Here is a 15,510-nt window from a genome sequence, read left to right as displayed (position 1 = left end):
GTCCATTAAGCTCACAGACACATTTACCGGTAGATGAGACCCATATTTCACATGTAATGGGTGACACAGGAATTGTTAGATTGGCAATATTACGGGCAACTAATAAGAAAAACATGAGTCTGGCCACAGCACCTGCCAGACAACAGATGCAGTATCAGAGCCACTGAATGAACACCAACTGTGTACCATAATTTCACACATCCATTAAGAGTGCTGCCTGGCATACATCCCTGCATATTCAGATCACAGCTTCATCCCAGAAGCCTCATTACGTTATCCTATGGTAGGTGAGGTGACGAGCCCGAACACCTGATTATGGTACACATGGTAATTATTCAGCAGCATTTGGGCACACACTGTTGTAACATGCATGTCAAATTGTAATAAAGCTGTGAATACATTTCTTGTGGTGTCGTAGAAAGTGGCATACCAATCAAAAAAAAAAGTGATTTGATATTAAGAGACTTTGTCCAATGCAAGCATCCTGTGATGCAGCTAATAAAATGAAAACCATTTGCCTTGAAAAAAAATTAAAATGCAGAAAGATGCAGGACAGAAAGGGGTGATAGCAACATGAAATTCACAATTTCTTTAAATTATTATTTTTTTTGATGCATTTTCCTTTTATTTTACAGTTGAGACAGTAAACAGTAAGGAGCCAGGATGTGTCCAAGAAAGTCATGCCAAGTCTGGTAAATTTATGTTTGCACCAACTACTACATGATGGCATAAAAACTTTTGTCCGGCATAATGTTTTTATGTAAATGTGAAATTACAGACAAAGAGAAAAGTGGGAAAAAAATGGCACAGTTAAATATTTACATTGTGATACAACAACATTAGTTTTTCCACAATCCATGTTTAGTAATCCAATATTCTGGTGTTCGATTCAAGATTACCAAACAGGGGTATAATCATCATTCAACACCTCATTTCAGTTGTTTCATCAAAGACTAAATGCATCATACCTTTGATTTGATTGCATTTATTCTTTTATTAATTCTGAAACAGTAGAACATCTCTTTAACTACACATGTATTTATAAAATTATATTTGTCAGACAAAAGCAAACCCTACAAAAAAGGCACTTGTTCGAAGAACAGTTTTTCTAAAGGCAAAGTTTAAGCCTCAGTGACAGCAGAGCAGCTCAGTGAGTGGTAGTAAAAAGGGAGAGGTGGATTACAAACATGTCAGAGTAGGTGCATGTATTCAACACAAGCATGACAGTAAAATCAAGTGCCTTATGCAATAGTTTTCAATTCCACAATCCGAAATAAACGTGACTTGCATTACAACATTTCATACAATGATCCGGATGCATTTTATAAGAGCATGTTAGGGAACTTTCTGTCATCAACTAACATTTCTTTTTTATTCCCCATTATCCATTTTCATGGGTCAAGTGGTTCTGCTTATTTGTCCAATACTTCCAAAATCCACACTTATCATAAGGTTTAAAAGTTTACAATAATTTCAGAACGGACAACACAAATACTTAGCACCAGTATGGTACCAAAGGAGCTATGAAAAAGATTTTGTTTCTTTAAGTAGGCCAAACTAATAATATGCTCTCGTGGAAAAAAGGGATCAAAACTAGATTAGACGACTCATGGATGCGGCTTTACATGCATATGACATAAAAGTGTTAAATGCTCATTTTCAGTGTCATTTAAACCAAGCAGCAACATGTCACTTGCAACCGCAGTTTGGTATTTTCCCCGAGTCAAAACTTTGTTTAAGATCACATAGTGAGGCTTGTGTTCTGACCCAATATGCACTCTGTTGGTATCACTAACATTTTTTTTTAACAAGTTTCAATTCCCACATCTTATAACAACTCATGTTCTAAAAGGCTGGAATATCCAAGCAGGTTCAGCATGTTGGACAGATAAGGTAAGGTCAAAAAGACCATGTAAGCTGATTTAAAGGTTTCTGGAGTCCCGCTGTTAACATATGAAGAAGTCTTTTTTCCCTAAGAGAAGGGGAGATGATCTTTTTTTTTTTTTCTTCAACGTGTACTCCATTCCACAACCACTGTTCATAAATTTGATAGTCCTTCTCCAGGTCCAACGGCATCAGCCCAAATCACAAGTCACCTACCACAAAAGAGCTTGGTAATCTTGACAGCATCATCTTATTATGATGAGACGATCTGTGGCAAACAGGGCTGATCTTCCAAAGGACACAGAGATTCTCTCCCTTATGACTTTTGGCTAGGCAGAGGGCGCCGGAACAGCAGGATGTGCGGCTCTGGAAGAGGAAAAAACGAGGTACACAATATATAAGCAGAGATAATCACACTTATTGAGATGTTTTGCTTCTTTGAAGAAACTTGACTCTTGTAACAGAGATAAATAAAGGGTGTGGCTGGGTTGGACACTCGCCGTCCATATGCTTGTGGTAACTAAACAAAACATTAAGCGGTAGTCTTTACAAAGCCCTCAAATAGGTGGAACTTAACCCTTTTTAACATCAAACCCCCACATCAGACTTTGTATCTGTCATTTCTGCCAGAAGGACTTTTAAGGTGATTTGGTCCCCTTATTGAAATTTGAGTAAAAAGGTTGCTTCAACTTTCAATCAACACTACAGTAGACAAGTTTAGTTAAAAGCTATTTAGTGACATGTCAGTTACCAACATTGTGTCATGTACCTTGTTAAGTTCACATGACAGTTATGAAACAGAACCAGTGCTCATGGTTAGATTGCCCTGCAGTCAACAATATCTGGCACAAAGGCTGTCTTATACATATACACTTAAATATCCTGAACATCAATGTTGTACTGTAAATTAAACTGCTTTTATCACAATTGATCATAACAAAACCCTTCAAGCTGCTCATGTATAACGGCACAAGTTAGTAGTGTGGCTACCAAGTTTATTTTTCAAACAGTAACTCAGTGACTCATCAAGCAAAATAACTATTATTATCAGAAAGCGATCAAGACACTACATCTATTAATGCTTGCTTCCCTTTGGGTACATTTCCGATCAGTGGAAGAAAGTATCCTAGAAAGAGGATAAAATACCTGGCTGGTGGATCATGTAATGTACCCATCCTTGGCTCTGCTGGACCCCAAGGTTCCTCCACTCGGTCTCCGACATCAAATGGGTCTTCGGTACACGCTTTGCAATGTCTTTGGGTAGCATGACGTGTCTGTAAAACACGAGAGGGGAAATTAACAGAAATTGAATGTTCATGTTATGACATATCATGGTAAACAACGGACGATGTGTTCTGTACAATGCCACATTGCTAAAAAGGTTATAAAATAGTGCTGACATGATGATAAAGTCACATTGAATGTTGGATAAACATAAGCCATGCACACCTGTACTCGTATTTTTCATCGTCATATTTATCAGAGTAGTAGATTTGTTTGTGAGACATGATGGGGACCTGGGGAGAGATTTTCATCATTAGTCAACATTGAGAATGTCAAATAGGACACATTAGACAAATGTTGAACAACGTGACAGCAAGCTCGCATGGCTAAGCGAGTGTGGCTAACAGTTGAGCTAACTTTGCTAAAGGTAGCTGAGAACAAGCGTTTTCTTTGATAACTTTTACGAACTAGATGTTACTGCTGTTGAGTCAACGCAATCAATCGGGATTAAAAAATACCTTAGAAAAATGCCAAAGAATTCAGAACCTTAAAAAAAGTAAATTATTCCAGTGCTTTGAGTCCAAGAGAAGTAAGATGTAGACTCCTCTTTGTTTCCCTCTCGAATGTTTGCTAACCCGCTTTTCGCCGTTCAAATAGACATCCACTCTTCCCATTGGTCAATGCATCCACATTACTCTCTCGCCATTGGTCTGTTCAGTACGTCGCAGGAAATCACCATCATCGCTACAGAATCTCCTTATTGGTCAGTATATTGAAAACAAATCGAGTACATAAAGGATATGATTTACAAAAGCAATCCAAACATGACCCAGATATTTCCACTGTTATGTTGATTGGGATTTTCTTTTTTGTCTATGTATGTATTATCTGAAGACTCAGTTTCTCTTTTTAACTGTTTAATACAATAATATATTTTTTGTAACTAATGAAGTCTAATATTTATTACCGTTATGGATTCATCTGATGATTATGTGATACATTAAACTTAAATAATAAGTGGTCCTAAGTAAGCATTACTTTTTATTGTTGTGTTACTTGTTATTTCTTAAGTTATGGTTGTACTACGTACATTTCATAAACAAATATTGATTTTTTTATTCAACTACATTTATTTGACAGTTACTATTAGTTAATTAGCAGATGGTTTACAGATGTAATATTAAAAATTCGATCACCTTCTTCAGCAACATGCATAAGTAATAATAAAACAAAAGATAAAATCATATTTTTAATGTTTTATTTAGGGTTGTTTTACACTATGTTCCATCTGCCCTGCTTTCCCTGACTGCAATTATTAAGTAATCTATATATTACTTCAGTACTACTGTAGTTACTAAAATGTTGAGTTAATTTACTTATTTTTTTTATACATGAGTATTTTCTTGTTATAAATGCTACTTAAGAACTGCATTTTAAATATTGCACGTTTTCCTCCAATATATAGTTGTGACAGGTTTATTTACTAGTTTCTTGGAAGATTTAGACTATGAATACATAATATAAATCAATATATACATTCCGATATTTACTATAGGTTAAGCTACCTAGCAGCACTAGCACGATAGCGATGTTGAAATATACCCCACTTTTACCAGATGCATTATTAAAGTAATGGACAAGTTATGCATCACTGCGTCTTACTAAGCACTACTTGATGGTATTGCAAAATGGGCATATTGAGTACTTTTACTTGTTGGACTTTATCTTTTGCTGCTATTGCTCTATTACTTTTACTAAGTAAAATGTTAAATGCATTACTTTAATTTATAACAGATTATGTTTTACACTGTGGCATAGAATTGCTACTTCAACCTAGGTAAAGTAGCAATTTATTTCTTCCTCCAGTGAAAACAAAACAGTTTCCAAACTTTAATTTAGAAGAAAAGAGAGCCAGATGATGAAATCTTTGTCCAAACTGGAGCAACAGGAGTAGAGGGGTTGTCCACTCTGGTAAGTACCACAGTTCAAATATAGCTCTGCAGACGTGTCAGTGTACAGCTGGTCCTGGTAGCCTCCTCTTCTGTATATATAGGCTATATATATGTGTGTGTGTGTGTGTACACGCATGCATCCCGAGGGTTAGGTTCACACATGAAGTTGTATTATTAAAAAGGATCAGCGTCTATCACCTGCCACTTTCACCTGCTATCGTCAATCATGCTGTGCTGTGCGTCGTTCTCCTGACACAACACTTCTATCTAATTGGTCCAGCCTGGGTTCAGGGGCGGGAGCTTTGCAGCCATTGCTGTAATCCTATTGGACGAATGGCGTCTTGGTTGACGTGACGCAGCTTGGAATTCCCAAAGTTCCCAAGTTCATGGGAAGAGAGAAGCGTTGTTCGTACTAAACAACGAAACGTTTTGAAGAGAAAAACAACGAGCGACTGAGGTGTAAACACATTGGGTAAATAAACATCTTCTTTATGTTTAACTTGATAGAGTCGAGCAGGTGCTTGAAGCGCTGGCGAACAGCTGGGCCTGCCTGAGTGAGATCCAACGCGGAAGAGTGGGAATATTCAGCCTACCATCCTTTGTTTACCATTATGAATGATCCCTGAATTTGGTTGCAACAACACCTATAGCCCCTTAATCTTTCCTTTTCATATGTGCTTAAGAGAAGCGTAAGCACACCGTGCTTTCGGCACGTGAGTATTAACCGATTTTTGCTCGTGTATGGATCCATGAAGTGCTCGTGTCTTGGGTTTGACCATTTTTGGTTATTTAACTGCCACACAGATTGACCGGATGGATGGATGTGAATGAATGGTTGGATGAAAACAGCAGCGGTGATGAAAAAGATCATGAGATTCCTGTTTTTTCTGACAGAACAATCTTTAAAAAACTGCGCAGCATTATGATGGATGCCAACACATCATTACATAACTTGTATTAACGACAATCTGTTCTTCTTATCCCGTGGGTGCGGTAAATCAGGTCTCAAACTGCTGCGTCTTTGCTAAAGTGTTTCCTCTTAGAGTCTTAGTTACACATACATTTACCTTCAAAATATTGTAAAAAATATACATGGTATTGTCATTTTGTGTTATTTTCCGTGCATTATTTGATTGTGTTAGCCTCCCTATATAAAAGCTTTTAACCATGATACATTCAGATAATTACATATAGCTTAACTTTCACATACATGTAATGTATGCATCAGGCATGTTAAATGAAGACTCGTTGTTTCTGTCGTCGTCTGCAGAAAACCATACAGCTGAGTGTGCACCGTGCTGTGCCACGTTGTGCCTGCAGAGGGCGATGTCTGACAACTGCAACAGCACAGGCAGCAGCGGCTCCTCCACTAACAGCTGGACCCTGCTCTCCCCTGAGGTATGACAGAGAAGCAGCTCAGGAAACTGAAACTTGAAGCTGTTTGCCTGGATACAATTTGAAGAATAGCTATTTTCCGTGCTTGTGAAAACACGTTTATATAGCAAATGGCATGTCTGCACTTGTATGCATCCCTCAGCTCTATGTGCAGTTATTTGTGCATGACAGTTATCAATATATACGTTGCTTGTTTGTTAATTACAAGCAACTTTAAAAAGATCCTATTTCAAAAGCACTGCAATAAATCTACCTTTTAAAACAAGTTTTAGCATATATGCACCTGCAGTATGTGGCGCTGTTGCATAATTGAGGTCATATTTTCTTCTCCACATTCAGATCAATAAGAGTAGATTTAATATGACAGCTGAGTATATAACACAATAGAAGTTTATCACATTGTAAGTTAATAGATGTAAAATGTAAGTTAGACTATAATTAGTTGCTGCTATTTTCAAGCATCTCTGAAGTCATTAAGGGAGAAGCCGACTCAACATCTACATAATTTGTGCAAGTTACAAAAATTGCACGACACAATATTATTGACGGATGATAGCAAATAAACATTGATGTGTTTTCCAGACCAGGCTTATGTGCATGAGCATACATGGTGCCGGTGTAGGGTGTGCTGTAAATGTCAAGGGCAGTGAAACTAAGGAGAGTACTGTAGGCGTAAATGTAAATGCTTGAAGGAAGCATGATCTCCCTGGATCCTCTGACTCTACAGGAAGCTGCTGTGGAGAATGTTGGGCCAGTAGACGACGGCACTGAGAGCCTTGGAGACGCCCCGAGTCTCTCTGAAGATGTGACAGGTACTGACAAGTCAAAATATGCGGCTATTGGCTAAGGCTGGTATGTAAATCAACATTTATGGCCCAAAATGCCTATTCCATGGTTTGAAGTGGACACAACAGTAGCATAAGAACTGCTTACACTGTGGTCATTCTTTGTAGCAAAATGCTAATCTACAACAATGTTCTGTGGAGGATTAAAAAAAAAATCAATGGACCATGATATAATACCACTTTTCAAAACATTGTTGTATTAACAACGTTTCATATTTACATTTTTGTCATTGTCTGATTGTTTCAGGAGCTGCTGCAAGTGAAATCCCAATAGAAACTGTCCTGTCGGAAGAAGGCCATCAGGTTGGTACACAATAAGCTGTGCAATAATCTATTCAAGCCATACATTAGAGAATTAACCACATCACCATCCCCCTACACCACATGTTGTTATTACCAGCTATTGGTAATGCATTTTTGTGTGAGATGTCTTGTTTGATGTTCTGTTTTTCTTGTATATTACTTACATATATATGGACTTACTTCCATATGTAGGGCCCATACATAAACAATGTGACAATATTAATATCCAGCATAGGTGTAGTCGAGGTTGAAAGAAGCATTTTCAGATCCATAACATCAACTTTAGTCTTTGTTGAAGGTATTTCAGAATCAAGCATCTCTTTCTACAATTGACTTTTTGAAGCATTTTGAACATGGTGAATTGTGTAGAGTACGATGCTTTGAGCCACATCAGATGTTGTATTTCTAGAGATGTGCCTGGAAAACTATGGAATTGAGTCTTGTTCTCTGGAAAATGTAATTCTGGGCAGCATAGAAAGTGATTGAATGATAAAGAAGAACTGTAACAATAGAGACAGAGTGTGAAAAGTAAGCACCAAAAACAAAATCATAGCACTTTATCTTAAAATAACACATTGATTTCAATGAAGGTCACAAAAACGATGATAAAGACTGATAATGAATTTTCTCTATGCTTCCCATATTTCTAGGTGTGTCAAGAGACCTCTCCAGAGCCCAGTGAAATAATCATCCCATCTAGTCCACTCCGGATGAGTCCTGTCCCGCCCAACCTTCTTGATACTCCAGACCTCGACCTGGAGAGTCAGGCTCCGGTTATCCATGATATTGTAACCAGCTCCCCCAATGACAATGAGCACCTGGGAGCCACACCCTTTGTCACCAACATGGATATGGGGGCTACACTTGATGTCCCTGCTTCTGAACTGCTGGAAGCTGAGCCTGGGGATTCCTGCACCGCTCCTCCCCTGACTGATATTCCCGCCTCTACAGAAGAAGAGCTTGAAACGCCTGCTGATATTGGGATGATTCCTGTCAGCCCTGCTGTGGAGGGTCCTGACTTCATTACTAAACCTGAGGTCAGCATCCCCAATGAGACCCTCACAGCCACAGATCCTCTCTCTCATGTTGAAGATGATATTAGCTTTGTTCCTGAGGGTCCAGAGCCCCCAAGCTACGTCCCAGACACTGAGAGTCTGGTAACAGAAAGCCCCATCAATGAAAGTCCTGCACCTGAGACTGTTGGTCCATTAGAGGCAGAGGAGAAGGGAGAGGAGGATGAGGAGGAAGAGGAGGAGGAGGAGGAGAAGGAGGAGAAGGAGAAGGAGAAGGAGAAGGAACAAGAAATGAAGAAGGAAGAGGAGGAGGCAGCTGTGGAAAAGGAGGAGTTGGACACCTCTGAGACAATGACCCAGTATGAGAGAGGAGAAGAAGAAGAGGAAGAAGGTATGTTATCAAAATATAGGGATATTTATGATGCTACAAAGGCAATAAAACTAGTGGGATCTTTATTTTGGGGGAAATAACTTAGAGGTAGCCTTTTAGTATTATGTAATAATACATTCAGAAAAAATAATATTCATGTTTTTGATCTTTTGAAAAATGTGATACTTTTCACTCTCCATGATTTCAAAGTCCTTTATATGAAAGAAGAACAGACTGAAAAACCAGTCAATCTTAATTTAGAAACATTGGGAACCACTGCTCGAATAGATTACTATACACTTACAGTGATTCCTCTTAAATGTACATAAACGTTCCTTTATAAATGTTCCTTTACCAAGACTAAACGTCCGTACCTGCCGTTAACCACCGCTAGAGAGAGCCATGCTCATTATGCTGTACTCCCACGGCGGTTTGGCCTGTACCTGTTGTAATATCTTGTTCTCATCAAAGTGTTTGCCAAGCTGACATCACCACACCCTTTGCTGCTAGCTGGAGAAAAGCCAAATGCAACCCGAGCACAACAAGTGAGACAAATAGTTCATTATTTCTGAACACCTGATATTTCAGTTTGCTTTTGAGTCCATCATAAAGTAAAAATAATTATATCTGCTGATGTTACATATGAATATGCTTTGTGGTTATATGACTACACCCTTATTTATGCACAATGTTAATTCAAATAATAAAGCATTAAAAGAAGATTTGAACACAGGTCTCTTCATGATAGGGCCTTGATTTTTGGTGATGAAGCAGAACCTGCTTACGTTTTTTTAGAGCCTATCTCTAAGCAAAGTTACAATTGGTCATACTACAATAGTACTATCAAACAAGTGCCACCCAATGAGCTCTCTGAGGCTTTTACGGGCCCCAGGAGTGTTTCAGACCCCGCCCGCAGCCTTGGGCAAAGTAAGTGGTTTACTGCTCTTTGTAATTAGCACGAGTCGATCGTAGCAGAATAATTGGTTTACATATATTTTATCTGTGTCTCACTGGCATCTGGAAAGTGATTTATCAGTTTGACAGGGACGCGTACACCCTGCTGAGAAAATGGAGTAACCTTGATGCGTGAAATTACTGTTGTTTTAAATTAGTGAGAAAATGTCTTCCATTTCTCAGGCAGCACTGACTTTTTTTACATAATGTTTACACACTGTTGTGTTTAACGGTTTGTGTATTCCGTTAGACTTTGGTATTTTGTGCAGTCTGCCAGAAGATAATTAGGATTTTGGTTCCAACGCTTTTGGAGCCGCAGATGTCGAGATGATTTGTAGAAGTGACTCAGGACCACACTTAAAAACATGTGGTTTAACTTAAGTCTCACTGTCATCATCTCAATCTAGAATACATCATAAAATCGGATGGCCATCTGCTATTGCTTTTTCATGCTTAGGATGTTTTTTTTATCTTGTTGTATTCATTCCTCTCATAGATCCATCTAGTAGCTTTGATGATGGAATTAGGAGGAGGAATGTCCCGTCCTACGGGGCGCAGAGAACTAGAACATCAGATGAGGACGATGAAGATGAGGAAATGGAGTTCAAGCTGGCTGAGAAAAAGGAGGAAAAGCCGTGGTTGTCCTTGAACAAGTGCATTGTGGGTTCTCTGATCCTGCTCTTCTTAGGTTCCCTCTTTCTGTCAGGTGAGTTCCTCCAATATTTAACTATGCATGCTAGCTTGCTTCTGCTTTTCATGGTCCGATGCATTATAGGCACTACTAAAAATAATGTAGTAAGAAAATAATAAAAAAATAGATTTTTTTAATTCAATAAATGTTAGAAATATGTTATGATTTGTGTTCATATTTTCCTGTTACATCAGGGGTTTTATTATACATTTTGTCTAAATGACATTATTATACAATAGCATTCACTAAACCAGTATACACAAATTACATAAGCAAATTTACGCTCAGCTGTCCACAGTGGATGCCTGTTTTTCAATTTTGCTGACCAAGCTGTACTATGTCAACAGGTTTCCTCTCTGACCTCAATAATGGTAGGTCCAGTACTAAAGATCTGACAGCAGTGTAAGCTTTTGCATTAGCTGGCTGATGCTCAGTAGGTTGTCCAAGCACTTATCTGCACTGACACTTCATGCAGTCGCAGCAGAAAATGGCAAATAACACGCTGATGAATTTTACAATAGCACTCTTCATCACAGTTTAGAAGTCACTGGATGTTTAGGGTGCCTTAGTAGAGGTGAGGCGTAACTTTTGCTTGTATTTTGCTTGGTTAGGCAAACATATTTAATTATTTCTTTATTAAACTAATTCTGCCTGAATAAAAAATGTGTTTCGAGCACAAGTATTGCCTCACCATAGAGAATGAACTTCACAACATAAACATCTTATGCAGTTTTAAGACAGCTTGGCGTCTGTGAGTCAACAAAGCTCCTGCTGTGAAACTTGTGTGAACAATGTGTTATTTTCTTATGTGACAGGTGACTTTGACGCCTCTGAACTGAGTGATGTAGAACAAAGCCAGGTCTGTTACTACCACTTCCTCAATCTCAATGTTATAATCATATCCAGTATGTGTCTATACTCAAATTTAAAGAAAATGTGAGTCTTAAAAGTAGAAAGACACATGGTAGTGATAGGATTATTAAAAAATATGTGTTTTATTCATTTGCCAATGATTTTCACTTCAGGACTGGCTTAGCGGTGATCCACAGGATATGAAAGAGCTATTGGATAAACTGACACAGGAAAACCAGCAAATCGCTCAGCTAGAAGCTCAGCTACAGGTCAGAATACAATCCATATTAAAGCTAAACATGTTGTGTTAATGCACATCAATAAATAGACGCATGTTGTCTATACATTTAATTGTTTATTGTCCAGAGTTGTGTAGAACCTGAAGCTATTTTTCTTTTTTTCTTAGTCTCAGAAAGTAGAACTGGACTCGGCCCTGAAGGCAGTGGCAGTGAGCGGTGATGAGAAGGGTAAAGCAGATCTGGAAAAAGAAAATGTAAAGCTGAAGGACGAGCTGTCATCTCTGCCTGAGTTGAAGAAAGAGCTGGAAAGTCTGAGGTCCAGGGTGACTGAACTCAGCCAGCTCACAGGTAAATATGGCAAACAGGAAGTGAATCAGATCACTAAGTAAAATCAGAGTGCTAATCTTTTCTTTCTGATACAATACAATTCCAACCCTTTATCACTTTTGCTTCTTGAATCTTTCACAGCTGATCAGGAAATGCCTCCCGCTACCTCGAGCTCAGCTCCTCAGCCCAGTGGCAGAGAGGGTCAGAGTAACCAGATAGAAACTGAACCCGAGAGGAAGAAGGACACATATGATGGAGGAAGGCTGAAGGAAGAACTCCACAAGCAGAAAGTTCTTCTTGAGGAGAGCAAGAAGAGACTGCAAGGGATGAAGAAAAATGGAGGTGACAGGAAACGAGTGAGGGATAGCTTGGAGGAGATCCAGAAGAGGCTTTCTGAACAGGTGGAGAGGTGGGGTAAGAAGAAGCCACAGGAGCCCCAATGGAAAGGAAACAAGGGGAAAATTAATGAGCAGTGGAAGAAAGACGAGAAGAAAGAGTGGAGAGGAGAGAAAGATGGGAAGAGAGAGGGAGGCCGGAGAGAAAAAGAAGAGAAGAAGCAAAACTCTCATAAAGAGGCGTGGAGGAAAAATCAGGATGAGTGGGAGCACAAGAAGGACGAGCGCAGGATGGACAGAGAGGAGAGGAGGAAGGAGAAACCATGGCACAGCAGACCTGGCAAGAGCTTCCACAACCACAACCTCCACCATCACCACCACCACCACCAGCCCCATCACTCCCACCAGCAGCCCCATCACTCCCACCAACCCAATCAGCCTCACCAGCCTCACCAGCACAAGCACAGCGACTTCTGGAGGGACCAGGAGCAGAAGCTCAGACGCAGTGTGCGCCCCCAGCCGGGCTGCATCTCGGTAGAGGACTGCGCCGGCAAGGAGGGGCTCTACCCGGTGGAGCTGCCCGAGTTCGAGGAGCTGATAGAGGGATACCTGAGCAAGCTCGAGGGGTCCTCGCCTGAGAGCAAAGACAAGATCAGGAAGCTGACGGCGGAGTTCTTCGAGGACGGCGTGTTCATCCACGACAGGGTCCTTTTCAGTGACTTTGCCGAGGACGTGGCAGACATCCTGGAGGACATGGTGGACATTTTGGAGAGCAAAGGGCTGAAGGACGACGACTCCCTCGAGGAGGAGATGGAGGAGTTTGAAAGGGAGGCCCTGTGGAAGTTTGCCGTCACGGCTTGAATTGACTAAGAGGTGAAAAATAATAAAAAAGCGACGCTAAGATACAGCACAGGCGGTGGTTTTATAGGACATTTCTTGCCTACATTCTCCTCTTCAGAGCTGAAATTGTAGTAGCTTCTGGTACAGAGTGGTCGTGCCTCTCATAAATGTGTCCCTCGTAGTCTTTACTTATAAGCTAGACTTTGTTGTCTTTTTTGACTTAGTTGTTGTTACCTACCTCTGTCAGGTCATGCCTCCTAATGCAAAGTCCCTCAGTAATGTGTTGTGTGGCTTTTCCTCTGCTGTATAGTGTTTTCTCAATACCTAGTGCATGTTGCAGTTCATCGAGTAAATTCAAACTGATATAGTCAAATCATACAAAACAATTGGGCTTTAGGCTGATGGTAATTGCATAATGTAATGCTGTGAAGCACATAGCAGTGGTTTAAAATATTTCACAGTTCAAATGAGTCTGTCAGATACATGAAGATGTGTTAAAGGGCGTGTCGGATACTTCTCTGTCATTGAACTGTGTGAAAGCAGCGTGCCACTGCTGCGAAAACAGGTTTAAACAAATGCTGAGAATTTTTTGCAGATATTATTTGCCTCAAGTCGTCTGTAGCAGTCTAATCCCAGAGGATGAGTTCCCGGTTCTTTCAGTGATAAGAATCAGATCAGGTCAGACCAGTTTTTTTTGTGGATTTGGGCAAACACACACAGTGCAGTATCAGAGCCCTGAGCGGTTAGTTCATACATTTGTCAGACATTTCATCCTGCAACTCCCAACCGTCAGATGAAAGCAGAACAAGGAACCGGTTTGAGAAACGTCAGTCGTAAAAAAAAAAAAAAAGCAATAGTTTAAAGTGGCTTAGCTACATTTATGACTGCTATACCACCCTAGCGCTTTTCAAAAACATTCACATTTACAGCAAAGTTTATTTTCTCTATTGTGTTTTTTTTTAAGAACTCTTTGCATATTTTTGTAATGTAGCCATGGGGACCTCCAACACAAGATCTATATAAATATATACTGGGTATCCCAGAGCATCAGAGTCAAAAGACTTAATGTCCTGTAAATGAGATTGGCAACCAAACAAGTATATTTTTCTTGTCCCTTTATTCTGTTAGCAGGTTGATGTTAACTGACTTGCACACAACTGATATAGTAAACGTTATTTAGTTCAAGCAAATGCCAAAATGAGGAAGCTGCTGCATTTCGTGAACCAGACATAACATGCGAAGCAAAGCCCATCAAGTATTGCAGCACTGCTTTACAGTGATAATAAAATAATTCTTGTTGTTTTGATTGTAGTCATATTAACTTATCCTTTTCTAGGTGGATGTGAAGTTAAAGTCGACAGATAGCGATTGTTGGTTCTCATTTTTCAGGAGCTTTGGAGTGTTTCGTGTTTATTTATTCTGTCAGTACGCTGAAACTCTTTCCCTTCTTTTTCTTAACAAGACTTTGTCCCGGGCCACACATTGAATGTGAATATTGTGAACAATTTCAGTAACTCTTGTTTTCAGAAATGTAGTTTGCCAGCTACTGCTTACGTGCCTTTATTATTATGAATATCTTCGAGTGGACGAGTGGTCGTGAATTTCATTTGCTTCTGCAAGAAAAGCAAGAAAAGTTTACACTGCTTGCAATGTGACTGCTTATAAGGCAGAGAGTGAATATCAAAGGGTTTACACATGAAGTGTCAAACGTTCTCTGCTGTTTGCACAGAGGAACTTTTTATTTTGAAAGTTTTAAGACCAAAGGGATTGGAAGAAAGCTTAATTTCAACAGATGAGTCCTTTATTGAAACACATTTATGAAGGTTTAGTCAATATTTGAGCTTTTTTTTTGTCATTCTTGGACAACAGTAGGGTACTGTGCTAACTGCTATTGTAGGATCTGGCTCAGACGTGCATGTGAATGATCGCTGGACAAATGTATTGAACAATTAGAATCATTTGAATTTCATTCGTCATCATTTATGTCCTCTTTTAGGAAGTTGGTGTTAAGTTCAATAAATTTTGCACCATTACATTTGTTATGTTTGGCTTATTTTATATATGAAAATGTGTAAATCATAAAATACATCCACAGCTTTAGGTGGATTGTATTTAGTTAGGTGTACAATAATACCTGTGTGACTCAGTGTCTGACAGGAAGTGAAGTGTTGGTATGAGAGGCATCTATTATCACATTCAAAATGCCAAACTGAAATATCTACATCTAGATTAAATACTTGGAGTGGGAGCTTACACGTTCACAGGCACAAACTCTCAGCCTGTAAT

General features: G+C 39.4%; 2 protein-coding genes across 5 annotated transcripts; one reads left to right on the top strand and one right to left on the bottom strand.

Annotated features, from left to right (window-relative positions):
• Window positions 1-596: 596 nt before the first annotated feature.
• cks1b (CDC28 protein kinase regulatory subunit 1B) lies at window positions 597-3,784 on the bottom strand. Of its 2 annotated transcripts, none has more exons than XM_063899926.1 (4): window positions 3,627-3,784; window positions 3,334-3,401; window positions 3,031-3,158; window positions 597-2,250 (listed from the first exon to the last, which is right to left on the bottom strand). In XM_063899926.1, exons 2-4 carry the CDS (start codon window positions 3,390-3,392, stop codon window positions 2,201-2,203), a joined length of 237 nt encoding a protein of 78 aa, XP_063755996.1. In that variant the 5' UTR covers window positions 3,393-3,401; window positions 3,627-3,784; the 3' UTR covers window positions 597-2,200. The 2 variants fall into 2 exon arrangements, with proteins under 2 accessions (XP_063755996.1, XP_063755997.1); XM_063899927.1 differs by having other exon boundaries at window positions 3,655-3,768.
• A 1,591-nt stretch (window positions 3,785-5,375) lies between these two features.
• On the top strand, window positions 5,376-15,257 carry pbxip1a (pre-B-cell leukemia homeobox interacting protein 1a). 3 transcript variants are annotated; one of them, XM_063898936.1, is made up of 11 exons: window positions 5,376-5,532; window positions 6,331-6,458; window positions 7,183-7,267; window positions 7,548-7,603; window positions 8,254-9,007; window positions 10,437-10,646; window positions 10,979-11,002; window positions 11,447-11,490; window positions 11,657-11,752; window positions 11,890-12,070; window positions 12,191-15,257. In XM_063898936.1, exons 2-11 carry the CDS (start codon window positions 6,387-6,389, stop codon window positions 13,243-13,245), a joined length of 2,577 nt encoding a protein of 858 aa, XP_063755006.1. In that variant the 5' UTR covers window positions 5,376-5,532; window positions 6,331-6,386; the 3' UTR covers window positions 13,246-15,257. The 3 variants fall into 3 exon arrangements, with proteins under 3 accessions (XP_063755006.1, XP_063755008.1, XP_063755007.1); XM_063898937.1 differs by lacking the exon at window positions 5,376-5,532 and adding an exon at window positions 5,640-5,773; XM_063898938.1 differs by lacking the exon at window positions 10,979-11,002.
• Window positions 15,258-15,510: the final 253 nt, after the last annotated feature.

This window comes from Eleginops maclovinus, chromosome 13 (genome assembly GCF_036324505.1).
Source record: "Eleginops maclovinus isolate JMC-PN-2008 ecotype Puerto Natales chromosome 13, JC_Emac_rtc_rv5, whole genome shotgun sequence".
NCBI classification, from domain to species: domain Eukaryota; kingdom Metazoa; phylum Chordata; class Actinopteri; order Perciformes; family Eleginopidae; genus Eleginops; species Eleginops maclovinus.
This window is presented reverse-complemented; position numbering and strand designations above follow the sequence as displayed.